The sequence below is a fragment of the Mytilus galloprovincialis genome, chromosome 4 (assembly GCF_965363235.1).
Source record: "Mytilus galloprovincialis chromosome 4, xbMytGall1.hap1.1, whole genome shotgun sequence".
Classification (NCBI taxonomy): Eukaryota; Metazoa; Mollusca; class Bivalvia; order Mytilida; family Mytilidae; genus Mytilus; species Mytilus galloprovincialis.
In genome coordinates, this window is record NC_134841.1 from 7,609,182 (window position 1) to 7,625,095 (window position 15,914).

Sequence of the window (15,914 nt, forward strand, 5' to 3'; positions counted from 1 at the left end):
TAAACATATAATTGATTAGTCTGAGTTAAACATATAATTGTAGTCTGAGTTAAACATATAATTGTAGTCTGAGTTAAACATATAATTGATTGGTCTGAGTTAAACATATAATTGTAGTCTTAGTTAAACATATAATTGTAGTCTGAGTTAAACATATAATTGTAGTCTGAGTTAAACATATAATTGTAGTCTGAGTTAAACATATAATTGTAGTCTGAGTTAAACATATAATTGATTAGTCTGAGTTAAACATATAATTGATTAGTCTGAGTTAAACATATAATTGATTAGTCTGAGTTAAACATATAATTGTAGTCTGAGTTAAACATATAATTGATTAGTCTGAGTTAAACATATAATTGTAGTCTGAGTTAAACATATAATTGTAGTCTGAGTTAAACATATAATTGTAGTCTGAGTTAAACATATAATTGTAGTCTGAGTTAAACATATAATTGTAGTCTGAGTTAAACATATAATTGATTAGTCTGAGTTAAACATATAATTGATTAGTCTGAGTTAAACATATAATTGATTAGTCTGAGTTAAACATATAATTGATTAGTCTGAGTTAAACATATAATTGTAGTCTGAGTTAAACATATAATTGATTAGTCTGAGTTAAACATATAATTGTAGTCTGAGTTAAACATATAATTGATTAGTCTGAGTTAAACATATAATTGATTAGTCTGAGTTAAACATATAATTGATTAGTCTGAGTTAAACATATAATTGTAGTCTGAGTTAAACATATAATTGTAGTCTGAGTTAAACATATAATTGTAGTCTGAGTTAAACATATAATTGATTAGTCTGAGTTAAACATATAATTGATTAGTCTGAGTTAAACATATAATTGTAGTCTGAGTTAAACATATAATTGATTAGTCTGAGTTAAACATATAATTGATTAGTCTGAGTTAAACATATAATTGTAGTCTGAGTTAAACATATAATTGTAGTCTGAGTTAAACATATAATTGTAGTCTGAGTTAAACATATAATTGTAGTCTGAGTTAAACATATAATTGATTAGTCTGAGTTAAACATATAATTGTAGTCTGAGTTAAACATATAATTGTAGTCTGAGTTAAACATATAATTGTAGTCTGAGTTAAACATATAATTGATTAGTCTGAGTTAAACATATAATTGATTAGTCTGAGTTAAACATATAATTGATTAGTCTGAGTTAAACATATAATTGATTAGTCTGAGTTAAACATATAATTGTAGTCTGAGTTAAACATATAATTGTAGTCTGAGTTAAACATATAATTGTAGTCTGAGTTAAACATATAATTGTAGTCTGAGTTAAACATATAATTGTAGTCTTAGTTAAACATATAATTGTAGTCTGAGTTAAACATATAATTGTAGTCTTAGTTAAACATATAATTGATTAGTCTGAGTTAAACATATAATTGATTAGTCTGAGTTAAACATATAATTGTAGTCTGAGTTAAACATATAATTGATTAGTCTGAGTTAAACATATAATTGTAGTCTGAGTTAAACATATAATTGTAGTCTGAGTTAAACATATAATTGTAGTCTGAGTTAAACATATAATTGTAGTCTGAGTTAAACATATAATTGATTAGTCTGAGTTAAACATATAATTGTAGTCTGAGTTAAACATATAATTGTAGTCTGAGTTAAACATATAATTGATTAGTCTGAGTTAAACATATAATTGATTAGTCTGAGTTAAACATATAATTGATTAGTCTGAGTTAAACATATAATTGATTAGTCTGAGTTAAACATATAATTGTAGTCTGAGTTAAACATATAATTGTAGTCTGAGTTAAACATATAATTGTAGTCTGAGTTAAACATATAATTGTAGTCTGAGTTAAACATATAATTGTAGTCTTAGTTAAACATATAATTGTAGTCTGAGTTAAACATATAATTGTAGTCTTAGTTAAACATATAATTGATTAGTCTGAGTTAAACATATAATTGATTAGTCTGAGTTAAACATATAATTGTAGTCTGAGTTAAACATATAATTGATTAGTCTGAGTTAAACATATAATTGTAGTCTGAGTTAAACATATAATTGTAGTCTTAGTTAAACATATAATTGTAGTCTGAGTTAAACATATAATTGTAGTCTGAGTTAAACATATAATTGATTAGTCTGAGTTAAACATATAATTGATTAGTCTGAGTTAAACATATAATTGATTAGTCTGAGTTAAACATATAATTGATTAGTCTGAGTTAAACATATAATTGATTGGTCTGAGTTAAACATATAATTGTAGTCTTAGTTAAACATATAATTGTAGTCTGAGTTAAACATATAATTGATTAGTCTGAGTTAAACATATAATTGATTAGTCTGAGTTAAACATATAATTGATTAGTCTGAGTTAAACATATAATTGTAGTCTGAGTTAAACATATAATTGTAGTCTTAGTTAAACATATAATTGTAGTCTGAGTTCAACATATAATTGTAGTCTGAGTTAAACATATAATTGATTAGTCTGAGTTAAACATATAATTGATTAGTCTGAGTTAAACATATAATTGTAGTCTGAGTTAAACATATAATTGTAGTCTGAGTTAAACATATAATTGATTAGTCTGAGTTAAACATATAATTGTAGTCTTAGTTAAACATATAATTGTAGTCTTAGTTAAACATATAATTGTAGTCTGAGTTAAACATATAATTGTAGTCTGAGTTAAACATATAATTGTAGTCTGAGTTAAACATATAATTGTAGTCTGAGTTAAACATATAATTGTAGTCTGAGTTAAACATATAATTGATTAGTCTGAGTTAAACATATAATTGATTAGTCTGAGTTAAACATATAATTGATTAGTCTGAGTTAAACATATAATTGATTAGTCTGAGTTAAACATATAATTGTAGTCTGAGTTAAACATATAATTGTAGTCTTAGTTAAACATATAATTGTAGTCTGAGTTAAACATATAATTGATTAGTCTGAGTTAAACATATAATTGTAGTCTGAGTTAAACATATAATTGTAGTCTGAGTTAAACATATAATTGTAGTCTGAGTTAAACATATAATTGTAGTCTGAGTTAAACATATAATTGATTAGTCTGAGTTAAACATATAATTGTAGTCTGAGTTAAACATATAATTGTAGTCTGAGTTAAACATATAATTGTAGTCTGAGTTAAACATATAATTGTAGTCTGAGTTAAACATATAATTGATTAGTCTGAGTTAAACATATAATTGTAGTCTGAGTTAAACATATAATTGTAGTCTGAGTTAAACATATAATTGTAGTCTGAGTTAAACATATAATTGTAGTCTGAGTTAAACATATAATTGATTAGTCTGAGTTAAACATATAATTGTAGTCTGAGTTAAACATATAATTGTAGTCTGAGTTAAACATATAATTGATTAGTCTGAGTTAAACATATAATTGTAGTCTGAGTTAAACATATAATTGTAGTCTGAGTTAAACATATAATTGTAGTCTGAGTTAAACATATAATTGTAGTCTGAGTTAAACATATAATTGATTAGTCTGAGTTAAACATATAATTGTAGTCTGAGTTAAACATATAATTGTAGTCTGAGTTAAACATATAATTGTAGTCTGAGTTAAACATATAATTGTAGTCTGAGTTAAACATATAATTGATTAGTCTGAGTTAAACATATAATTGTAGTCTGAGTTAAACATATAATTGATTAGTCTGAGTTAAACATATAATTGATTAGTCTGAGTTAAACATATAATTGATTAGTCTGAGTTAAACATATAATTGTAGTCTGAGTTAAACATATAATTGTAGTCTGAGTTAAACATATAATTGTAGTCTGAGTTAAACATATAATTGTAGTCTGAGTTAAACATATAATTGATTAGTCTGAGTTAAACATATAATTGTAGTCTGAGTTAAACATATAATTGTAGTCTGAGTTAAACATATAATTGTAGTCTTAGTTAAACATATAATTGTAGTCTGAGTTAAACATATAATTGATTAGTCTGAGTTAAACATATAATTGTAGTCTTAGTTAAACATATAATTGTAGTCTGAGTTAAACATATAATTGAAGTATGAATGATATACAAAAATAAGGCAACCTTGATCTTCATCCCATCAAAACGTGACAACAAATAAATTACTGGTATGAATTGAGATAAGATCCATACCCAATAATTTAAAATCACAAAGTCATAATATTTTTCAAATCACTTATATTTTTGATTAAGAAAGGTCATACAAAGCCATCCCCTACTTTTTATGCAAGAGTGAATCCATTTTATAAGTCTACAGATCCAATCAGACCTGATATGATTTGAGAGGAACTAAGTGACAAGCTATTGTTTGATACTTATTCAGTTTTTCAGCAACCTTCTACAAAAATACATTTTACTTGAGCATATTCCAGGCATGTAGAGGTACAATTAAATGCTGTAGTGTTTATTTTCACCTGCACAGTGCATACCTGGCTGCTTTGACCTTTGATCTTGTGATGTAAATTTGACATTTTTTACAGTTTTACCTATTGTATGACAGTTTGATTGGCTGACAATGTTTTGTATAATATAAGCTACCTAAAATTTGTTTTTATCTGGCTTTTGTACAATTACAGTAATCAGTTTATAGTAATGACATGAAATTTTTGAATGGCGATTTAATTTAGTTTTGCTCTCCCTTTCTGCTAGAAACTTGCATTCAATTATTTTTAAAAGAAGCAATATCTCTGAACAGTACATTTAGCTTTAAAAGGATTGATAACTCTATAATTGAATAATAATTGTAATTCATACAACTTAAAAGAAATATTTTCAATGAAAAGAACATTTTGTTAAAGTATCAAACCTTTTGGTACATTTAGGTGTCAGTTTCACCATTCAACTTTTAAAGAGAAAATGTAAAGATCGTTTATTTGAAATATAAATTTGAATTCCTGCTTAACTGTTTTCAATACCAACTTAGCTTTGTATGTTTTGTGACTATTTATAGACAGGTATGCCACTGTGAGGTTGATTCACTTATATAGAGAACCTTAATTTGATCAACATGGATATGTATGGTCAAGTCTTGGTCAATTAGATCATTGTCTTTATGGTCAAGTTACTTAGCGGTATACATACATGATATCTCAAAAATACATTTTATCAGTCTTTATCAACTAAGATGATCAGAGCTGGTTTTTATGGTCAAGTTACTTAGGGGTGTTCATACCTAAAATCTAAAAAAAATTATATGAAGTATTAGTCTTAGACTAAGTCTGGGTTAGTTTCATTATTTCTGGCCTCTATTGTCAAGTTAATTAACTGTTTCAATTACAGCATCATGTCACAAATAAGTGAAAAAATAAGGCCTTTATCATGCAATAATGTTTTGGTGAAGTAACTATTAAAGCTGTATAGAATATATACCTTCAACCTTTCACAAATATATCTTGCTCTATGAATGGGCAAAAAGGAGAATTTGTACATATCTTGAAAGTGATAAAATTTGCTTGTCCTTGGTTATAGTTTATAGATAGGATGTGGTAGTTTCAGTCAGACTGACACTAAGATTTTCATGTTAAATTGGATTGAAAAAAGCCTGGCAATTGTTCAAGTTATTGTATCATCTATTAAGAGATAAAAAAGGATTATTAGTGTTATTTGGTTGCTATCCATTTGATGTTTCCTTCACATGTCCTTTTGTTTATGTCTGATTATAGTAGGCGTTCTTTCTACACTATTGCAATAATAGGACCTAGCTAAATGTGTACATATCTCTTGTTTCAGTGTTATTGGAATGCATTTCTGTTGATTTATTTTGCATGAATTAAGGTTCTCTTTTTAAGACAGTATTTGCTACTTTCACAAAACTACAACGAAAATAACAGTATTATAATTATATCCTGGTACATAGGAACTTCATGGGTAAATGATATTTTCTAAAATTTTGAAAAGTCGATTCAAATTTTTAAAGTTGCATATTTTTTAAACAAATATACATATATTCAAATTGCAAACATTAGAAAAAATAGATATTGATGTTTTAATTTGTATTTCATAGTTAAAAGGTTCTCCTTAATAGTATCCTATGTTCTACTAATACCATTTGCACATTGTGTTGGTAGCTCTAGCATAACATCTGAGTACTTATTACTAATGCATTTAGTTGATTTACAGGGTATAGCTGTGTATAGCTAAACATAGTGACTAAAATATCAAAAATAGGTAGCACCAAAAATGTTTGGAAAGCTTAAGAAAAAGTTGTAAACACATAAATTATTTTGATTCATTCTTTTTGTTGAGCCTGTGACCTATTGTCTGGGCACTAATACATAGAGGTCCTACTTAAGATGAAGTCTGTGGATTAATATGTCAATTACTTTGTAAAACCTTTATGGAACATTATGCAACTTGGACAGTAACGAACAAATTTTATATTGTTTTCTTCTTTTTTCTGTATATTACTGATAAATAGATTTACTTTTACACTGACAACTCCAATAGCAGTGTCATGTACAGTTTTTTCCCCACACACATTGTGGCTATCAACATGCCAGTGGTGCCAGTTCTGTTCCATTATCTTAAATTGTGATATCCAAATGTTAAAGGGTCCTTTAGAGTTCCCTTTCAAGGTGTTTATCTAAGATTTAAATAGGGTTTCACTCATGGCATATAAGATACAAAGTCATAGGAAAGAATTTAGTCATTCAAATTTCAAATAGAATTGGGAAATAAAAAGTAAGTTAATAAAAAATAGACATGCATTAGAAAAACAATGTACAGATTATTATTAAGATATTAATCCTCTTTTACAGAAACCCCAATAGATGTAACTCACAAAGAAACCAAGGAAAAGAGTAGCCCTGTCACTAACCTGGCTCCCAGTCCTATTGTTGTTGCACCCATGGCTGCCTCAGAAGATAGCTCGTTGGACGAAGTCATTGAACACAACAAAGTTGTTCAGGTGGAATCTGAACCCCCTAAGAAAATGAATGGGTCTGTTCCAACTCATGTACTAGAAACAACATTTGATTCAATGCCTAATTATGAACCTGAACAAACAATTCTAGAAGATTCTATTAATAATTTGGCAGGATATGACGAGTCCTATGATACTGAAGAAGATGTGACGAAGTCTAGTTTAGAAGACCAGATCAAGGATCTAGAGGATTACATCATTAAGAAAGATAGCGAGCCCCAACAGTCTAACCATGTCACCAAGCAGGAACCAGTCATAGAGGAAACAGTAGCACCAGTTGAGTCCAACCGTAACCAGTCAGCACCGCCTGCACAGAAAGAAAATGACGTCTCACCTGTCACAGCTCAACCAGCCAATCAGGTTGTAGAAGAAAAGCCGAAAAACGGAGGCGTTGGTTGTTGTAAAATCTTATTTTTCACATTATTCTTTATTTTAGTGACACTGGCAGTTACTTTAATTGTTATCTTGAACTCGAACATAAAACACCCAATGGTGAGTGAACTTCGTAAACAATTTAAATTTATTGATCCTGTAAGGGACTATATCACTCACAAAGTTCATGCCATTTTAAAAAAGTCCTAAATGATCCAGACCTCACATATGATGGTTGCGGGAGATTTTTATACATTAATTTGTCCAGGAAGAAGGTGCCTAAACATCATTGCTTAAGATTTTTTATACAAATGTGTAAACATGCAAGAACAAATATTGTCATTTTGCTTCATTGAAGAAAATAGGAGAAAAGATCTGTATATTTTTAAGCATTTTGTTACACGCATAAATATGTACTCAAACATTTTCATGTTAAAAAAATTGATATTGCTTTATTCATATGTTTTAGAAGGTTACTATAGATTATATGTGTATTAAACAAAAAAATTAAAATATTATTAGAGTACTATGCTAATTTAAATGGCTTGATGATTTTATTCTAAAACGCTTCAACTTGAATATTGTAGGTAATTTTAACCTATATACAAAACAAACACAAAAGAAGCAAAGCTTTTGTTTGTACTAAAAAAGGGTTGTATTTTTCTGAGATTTTAGTATCTAAAGGAAATAAAGGCATTTATTGTTGTATAACTGTACTAAATGCATTTGCATGGCTAGTTTTGGAGAGAAATTTAACCATTGATTACCTCAAACAAATGGCAAGGTAGGCTTTCAAATCATATGACATTACCGTATCAACCAAAACCATACTAATGGCATTTTAAATGGTAACTATTTGTCTATTAAACCACTAATTAGTGGGAATTGAGATATTGCACCTTGACGCTTTGTCTACAGATTCATAATATATTTAATCTTTGGATTTTTATGTCTCTTGGGAATCAAAGGTTTAGATAATTAGATCCAGAAAAATGTCTCAAATTAAATTTACAAAAAAAATTCTATGAACAAAAATGTTGAAAGCACAGATCTATGAAATAGTTGTTAACCATGTGCAATGTGAATATACATATCATTTTATAGTATAAACCTTTACTTGCTGTACATCTAATGAGCTTGGTATTTTTTTTATATGAAATAGTGTATTTTTAATTATTTTATATTTGTTGTTGCTTTACTTTTGTTATGATTGCAATAATGTATTTATAGAATCATGTCTATAGAGTTGTTATCCTATGTATACATATATATCTTCTTTACTGAGGCCAAATATTTGTACCAGGAGAAATGATAAAATTGTTCATTTAATTTTATATTCTATATGTTGTTATCTTTTGACTAATCTTTTATATTTTCTTTCGACCTTCCGTGTTTGGATACTTCCTCAAACATCAATACTTCAAATAAGAGAGATAGGCTAAGGGTAAAATTAACAAAATATTTCATGGTGATAAGTAAACAACCAATATTTATGCTTAAAATGGTTAGGGGAGACAACATGGTCAATTTGTTTTATTTTACATTGTTGACTTGTATGCTTTATTGCATTTCATTATAAAGTGAGTTATTTTTGTTAAATTCAAATTTATCATTTATGCTTTTGCGGATAATGAAAAGATGATGTTATTCCAAGAAAATATATGCATTAGATGCCTTTAAAATTAATATAAAATGCAGAATGTTTTTTTCTTTTATTTAGTTGCATGCATGCCTATTTATATTTTAAGTTAGAATTTGTCATATGCAGAAAACTTTTAGTTTAATAACTTATCTATATAAAGTATGAGGCAGAAAACTTGTAACTTAGGTTTGGAATTTAGATGTTGGATTGGTATTGATTAAAGAAAATTAATGTCTTCGTGATTAAAGCTGGCATATGTTTTTTTACATTATGGATGATTTATTCAAATCTAGAAGGTTGGAGATCTGATAGTAATGAGATTGGAACTCCCCGAATAATTTAAATTTTGATATGTACATCACATGTACCTGAAAGATAAGTTTCCCCTACTGGGCCCCACATGTAGTCTATATAATACATTGAGAGGTGATGAAAGGATGAAGCAGTTGGCAGTCATAGGAAAGATTTTGCTTAGCTCAAGACTTTAATATTGGATACCGCTACAATTTGGATCTGAAGTCAGTCTTTACTAAGACTTTGACAGAGTCCTTTACATTGGGTATCTACACAATATTGATCAGATGTTGGCATTATACATGTACTGCAATTTATATATTGGGTACGTTATCTTTAGGTTGTCAGATAGAAGTTTACCTCAGTCAGCTTTTATATGTACATCCTAGTAACCTATAATGTGATTGGTTGTGGTCAGTTGGCCTAAGTCAGTTGGTGTCTACTTGATGAGTTGTCAGTTGTGATAGAGTTGAGGATTTTACGGAGTTGTTGGCTTTGATGGAGTTAAGGATTTGTGGAATTCATTTACGTCTTTACATGTAAGTGAAATTATTACTTGGTCTTTTGTTTAAAGTAAATATCTCCAAGTGTTGCATAACTTTTTTTATAAAAGAAATGTCTGACTCGAGTTGCTTACTATTTGTCAACAACAAAAATAGGGAAAGCCCTAATTGGAGTAGCATTATTCACGACAAAAGATTATTCTTGACAGAAGACATTTGTTTACACAGTTATGTATTTCTTTCTGCCTGTACATTATATAGATAACTTACATTTTCTGAGCACCTTGTGTGATAGGTCTACTGTTTCTGTAACAAGTCATCATTGTTTCACTTGAAAAAAAAAACAGGGATGATTTGCGGTAGAAAATTTGAATATTATTTTCGTACAATATATTTTATCTTCATTTTGTTGCAGTGTGGATCTATCCTGCTTCAACTGTTTTAAATTTTCCTTATTGCTACTCATTTTCTTATACATTGAGTTCATTACCAGTTTTTGATTTTGAGATTTACAATGAGGAATAAAAATTTCCACAATTCCATTTGTTTGATTCCAAAAATAGCTTCTAACAAAAGGATCTGAATAAACAGAAAGTAGAAATGAGGATAAAATGTAAACACTATAATAGTAGAATGTCAATATTCAATATATCAGTAGATCTCACTTTGGCAGGCATTTTACCAAAATACCTTGATGGACCTGTTTTGCAGAACATTTTGTCAGAAAAAATTTGAAATGGAAGCTATAGTTTTATATGAAATTGTTAAAAATGTTATTTAAAATGCCCTCTGAAAGAAAAATGTTCCTGTGTGGAAAAAAACCCAAAAACATTTAAAAAAATAATTATGAAAAAAAAATGATGGATTTTATTCACTCATTAACATGTGAGAAAGCTTTGCAAAGGAATGTTAAATTTTCGTGGTTATATACCTGCTTTTGGGTGTGAAGATAAACTTTACAAATTGCTGCTTAGTGAAGAATCTTTATAGATTTTAACATTTAAATATCTTTTAGTCCTTTGCACAACCTTGCCTGCTTCCTGACCTGGTCAGTTTTTAGTTTTTAGCTATTATTTTCACATGTGCACTTACACAACTGTAAAATTTTGATTTAAAATGATTATTAATTTCATTAAATCAGCACCGTGACTAAAACCATGTACATTCACCACATTGTACTTCAACTTTTATATCTGTTTAACAATTTTGCTGTTGATCAGTAAATGTGATTTATTTAAACAAGAGCCGTCTAATTTCAATACAATAAATCACCAAATCATTCTACATGTTTCGTATATCATTACAAATATTGCCATAGTTTACTGCTGTTATGGAAGTTTTATTTTTAAACACAATTTGGTTAAACTAGGAGAGTATTTTTCTATGAATATTTTTTTAAGACATATTTTATTTATAGTCTACTAATCTGCTACAACCCAGGTATATTATAAATGGCATCATTCTGAAATGGTATTGCATTATGGGAACCTCTTTGTGTTGGACATTGTTTAATAAATGTCCTAATGAAGAAGAGCACTGAAACTGCACAACATAATTTAGGACAATGGATATTAAATTTCTTAATTAATTTTGAAAATACTGAAGTGAGAATTAAGATACATGTATGTTATAAATGTAATTTGTCTGTCTTTACTTTCTTTTCTCTTATTGTAATTTATATTTTGACAAATCACTTCAGAAGTGAATATTGTAGGTTTTTGTGAGGTAACAATTGATGAAACTATAGCAGCTGCTTTGTTTAATTTGTATTTGTTGATGCCTTAATATAGGGCTGCTAAAACTGACAACATTTTTTTACCAGCAAAAAAATTGTCCATAAACTTGCTTTTGTGAAATATTTATCTGTACACAATACTAATTTTTTTGTAATTAAATAAAGAACAAAAAGTTCAGAAAATATAATCCTCCAAGTTTTTGGCAATGATAAAACACACAGACTTATTTAACATTTCGAACTCATATTTGAATAATACTTTTCCTAATTTTTCATTTCTATGGATTCAAGACATATTTATTTTCGTTAAACATGAGATTAAATTAGATTTGCTGCTATAATTAAGAACCTACATTTCATTATCTGGTCTAGTCAGGGTAGTTTATCAGAAATGTGTTAGTTAACTGTAACAAATTAGGTCACTGAAAATATGATGACACAAATGTAGGGCATTATTTCTTGTAGTTGAACAAAGCTTTTTGGAGAATGAGCTTAGCTTATCGGTATCATTTAATTTGTTATGCAACATTTCTGTATAAAACTGAAATATTAAATGTTATGTGATAGATAACGGCTTTGTTAATATTTTACCATAAAAGTATCAGAAGTGCTTATTTTATTATTGTTTTGTGTTGAAAAATTTAAAATTCAATTTTTCTGCATTACAATTATATGGTTGTTTATCAGATATTTTGTTTTTCTGATTACTTGAAGAAAATGTCTGTTAATTTATTCATAATATCAGTACTTTGTATTTAGAACTTATATAACAAATAGAATTTATGTACTGGAGAAAAATTATATAAGAATTGATCAGGATTTCAATTTAGAATATTTCGGATTGTTCAAATCTAGATACATTTTTACTGTGTAAATATTTTTAAAGATAGTATAGAAAAAGAATAACCTTAGATTCTTGAAAGTGATAACATGACACTGGGACAAAATTTTACAGACATTTTATATTTAATTTACAAAACAAGGTTGTATATACATTGAATTATTTGCAATATTTGTAACTTCATGAGAACCTATTACTTGTATGTGTATACATAATGGTCTGGTTTATTTAATAAAATCAGAATTCATATTTGTGTTGACATGCTTAAAATGGAAGACTGTGTAAATGGGGAAACCATTGACCAATCAGTTTGTACACTGATTTGATGATATCCAAATGCAGAACAGTAAGGGAAATATTTTCAATAGTCTACACATTGTGATAAGTTACTTACTATGTCAGTAATGCAAATTTGAATAATGTTGTTGTGCAAACATTGAGCTGAAGATTTTGCATTGTTAATTAGGAACATAAAACCTGTGCCATTCTGGTTTTTAGCAATCATCAAAAGTAATGAACATCAGAAATATACAGTGAAACAAAACTCTTCTTCTAAAAAAACAAACACTTGCTATCAGGACATAAAACAATCAAGTATCCTTTAGGTATACTAATTTTCAGTGAAAATTGAGAAAAAAAAGAGTACACAAAATAGGCTTCTCTATAAAATTAAATAACAGAAAACAAAACAACTACAAAACAATCAAGACATAAAAAATTGAAATTGTAAATTGATTTAAAGATATACAGCTCAACATGTAACATAAATTAAAAAAAGGGAAAACAAGTTCTTAGTAGACAAAATAAGACACTGCACTACATAGACATATATTACATAAAAAGCAACAAACTTGTTCAGCATTAATAGGCTATATATCTAAAATGTTTTACATCAAAATGATTTCAATAAGAAGAAAAAAACATATACAGATTTGGTCAACATCACCGTTCCTGCTTTCTTGCAAAGTCTTACTCCATTTGAAAGTTCATCTTTCTTACTTTCAAGTTATCAAATCAATCATTAAAACATTTATTTCTTGATACCACAGAGTGTCAAGTTGTCTTAGAATATCTTTTTTTGGTATCTATCCTGTCAACACTGAGGTTGTGAGCTCAAAACCCTGCACATGGCAGGTGTGTTCGACTCTAATCTTAATTGACTAGTACTGACAGTTTTCCTGCTGATAGTCCTTGGTTTTTTATTGTCACTGTGGCTTCCTCAACAAATCTAAAATGGATGACACATTATCGCCACTTGTGCTGAAAGTGGTGTATACCCCAACAATCAATCAATAAATCATATCTGAATTCCTTATCCACAACTCTTTTATCTCCTCTCTGTGTCAAGTGACACCATATCTGAATTCCTTATCCACAACTCTTTTATCTCCTCTGTGTCAAGTGACACCATATCTGAATTCCTTATCCACAACTCTTTTATCTCCTGTCTGTGTCAAGTGACACCATATCTGAATTCCTTATCCACAACTCTTTTATCTCCTCTGTGTCAAGTGACACCATATCTGAATTCCTTATCCACAACTCTTTTATCTCCTCTGTGTCAAGTGACACCATATCTGAATTCCTTATCCACAACTCTTTTATCTCCTCTGTGTCAAGTGACACCATATCTGAATTCCTTATCCACAACTCTTTTATCTCCTGTCTGTGTCAAGTGACACCATATCTGAATTCCTTATCCACAACTCTTTTATCTCCTCTGTGTCAAGTGACACCATATCTGAATTCCTTATCCACAACTCTTTTATCTCCTCTGTGTCAAGTGACACCATATCTGAATTCCTTATCCACAACTCTTTTATCTTCTCTGTGTCAAGTGACACCATATCTGAATTCCTTATCCACAACTCTTTTATCTCCTGTCTGTGTCAAGTGACACCATATCTGAATTCCTTATCCACAACTCTTATCTCCTCTCTGTGTCAAGTGACACCATATCTGAATTCCTTATCCACAACTCTTTTATCTACTCTCTGTGTCAAGTGACACCATATCTGAATTCCTTATCCACAACTCTTTTATCTCCTCTCTGTGTCAAGTGACACCATACCTGAATTCCTTATCCACAACTCTTTTATCTCCTCTCTGTGTCAAGTGACACCATATCTGAATTCCTTATCCACAACTCTTTTATCTCCTCTCTGTGTCAAGTGACACCATATCTGAATTCCTTATCCACAACTCTTTTATCTCCTCTCTGTGTCAAGTGACACCATATCTGAATTCCTTATCCACAACTCTTATCTCCTCTCTGTGTCAAGTGACACCATATCTGAATTCCTTATCCACAACTCTTTTATCTCCTCTCTGTGTCAAGTGACACCATATCTAAATTCCTTATCCACAACTCTTTTATCTCCTGTCTGTGTCAAGTGACACCATACCTGAATTCCTTATCCACAACTCTTTTATCTCCTCTCTGTGTCAAGTGACACCATATCTGAATTCCTTATCCACAACTCTTTTATCTCCTGTCTGTGTCAAGTGACACCATACCTGAATTCCTTATCCACAACTCTTTTATCTCCTCTCTGTGTCAAGTGACACCATATCTGAATTCCTTATCCACAACTCTTTTATCTCCTCTCTGTGTCAAGTGACACCATATCTGAATTCCTTATCCACAACTCTTTTATCTCCTCTCTGTGTCAAGTGACACCATATCTGAATTCCTTATCCACAACTCTTATCTCCTCTCTGTGTCAAGTGACACCATACCTGAATTCCTTATCCACAACTCTTTTATCTCCTCTCTGTGTCAAGTGACACCATACCTGAATTCCTTATCCACAACTCTTTTATCTCCTCTCTGTGTCAAGTGACACCATATCTAAATTCCTTATCCACAACTCTTTTATCTCCTCTCTGTGTCAAGTGACACCATATCTAAATTCCTTATCCACAACTCTTTTATCTCCTCTCTGTGATCACTTAATATCTAAGTAGTCAATAGACATTTATGAAATAATCTGGGAATATTGCTTCTTGTAAGGAATTGCTACCTATTGTATGTTCCGTGCTCTTGCTAAAATAGTTTCTGGTGCTTTGAACTGCAAAATAATTTGAGAAAAACTGACTTAAATATTGGTTGAGGTGAATTATTTAGTTCTGTATACAAGTACACTACATTTACTTGTTGGTGATCTCTTTCTTTTCATTGTTATAACACTGTATGCCAAACATACCTCATCCACATTGTATAAAAGACCACATCAAACATACCTCATCCACATTGTATAACAGACCACATCAAACATACCTCATCCACATTGTATAACAGACCACATCAAACATACCTCATCCACATTGTATAACAGACCACATCAAACACTAAGCTCCTACTCTAAGTTTAATCATAGACACACAATTATAAAGCAGAAAGCAAAACATGGTCCAGAAAGTCTGAGTTTGTAATGGCTCACGATGTGGAAGGTTAAACCAGTTTTACAAGCACCCCCCAACCACTATCTAGACCATATGTTTAGTTTATCATGATGATATAGTACAGGTTATGACATAATGAGTCATGCCCGTAATGTCTGATAT

General features: G+C 29.5%; 1 protein-coding gene across 8 annotated transcripts in view; it reads left to right on the top strand.

Annotated features, from left to right (window-relative positions):
- The window catches only part of LOC143071266 (FERM domain-containing protein 5-like), a 68,115-nt gene extending 55,519 nt beyond the window's left edge, over positions 1-12,596 (top strand). For all 8 annotated transcript variants that reach the window (XM_076245466.1, XM_076245468.1, XM_076245467.1 and 5 more), the window contains one exon: positions 6,797-12,596. In XM_076245466.1, the coding sequence (XP_076101581.1) occupies positions 6,797-7,542 (746 nt within the window). In that variant the 3' untranslated portion in view covers positions 7,543-12,596. The remainder of the gene's footprint in view (positions 1-6,796) is intronic.
- Positions 12,597-15,914: the final 3,318 nt, after the last annotated feature.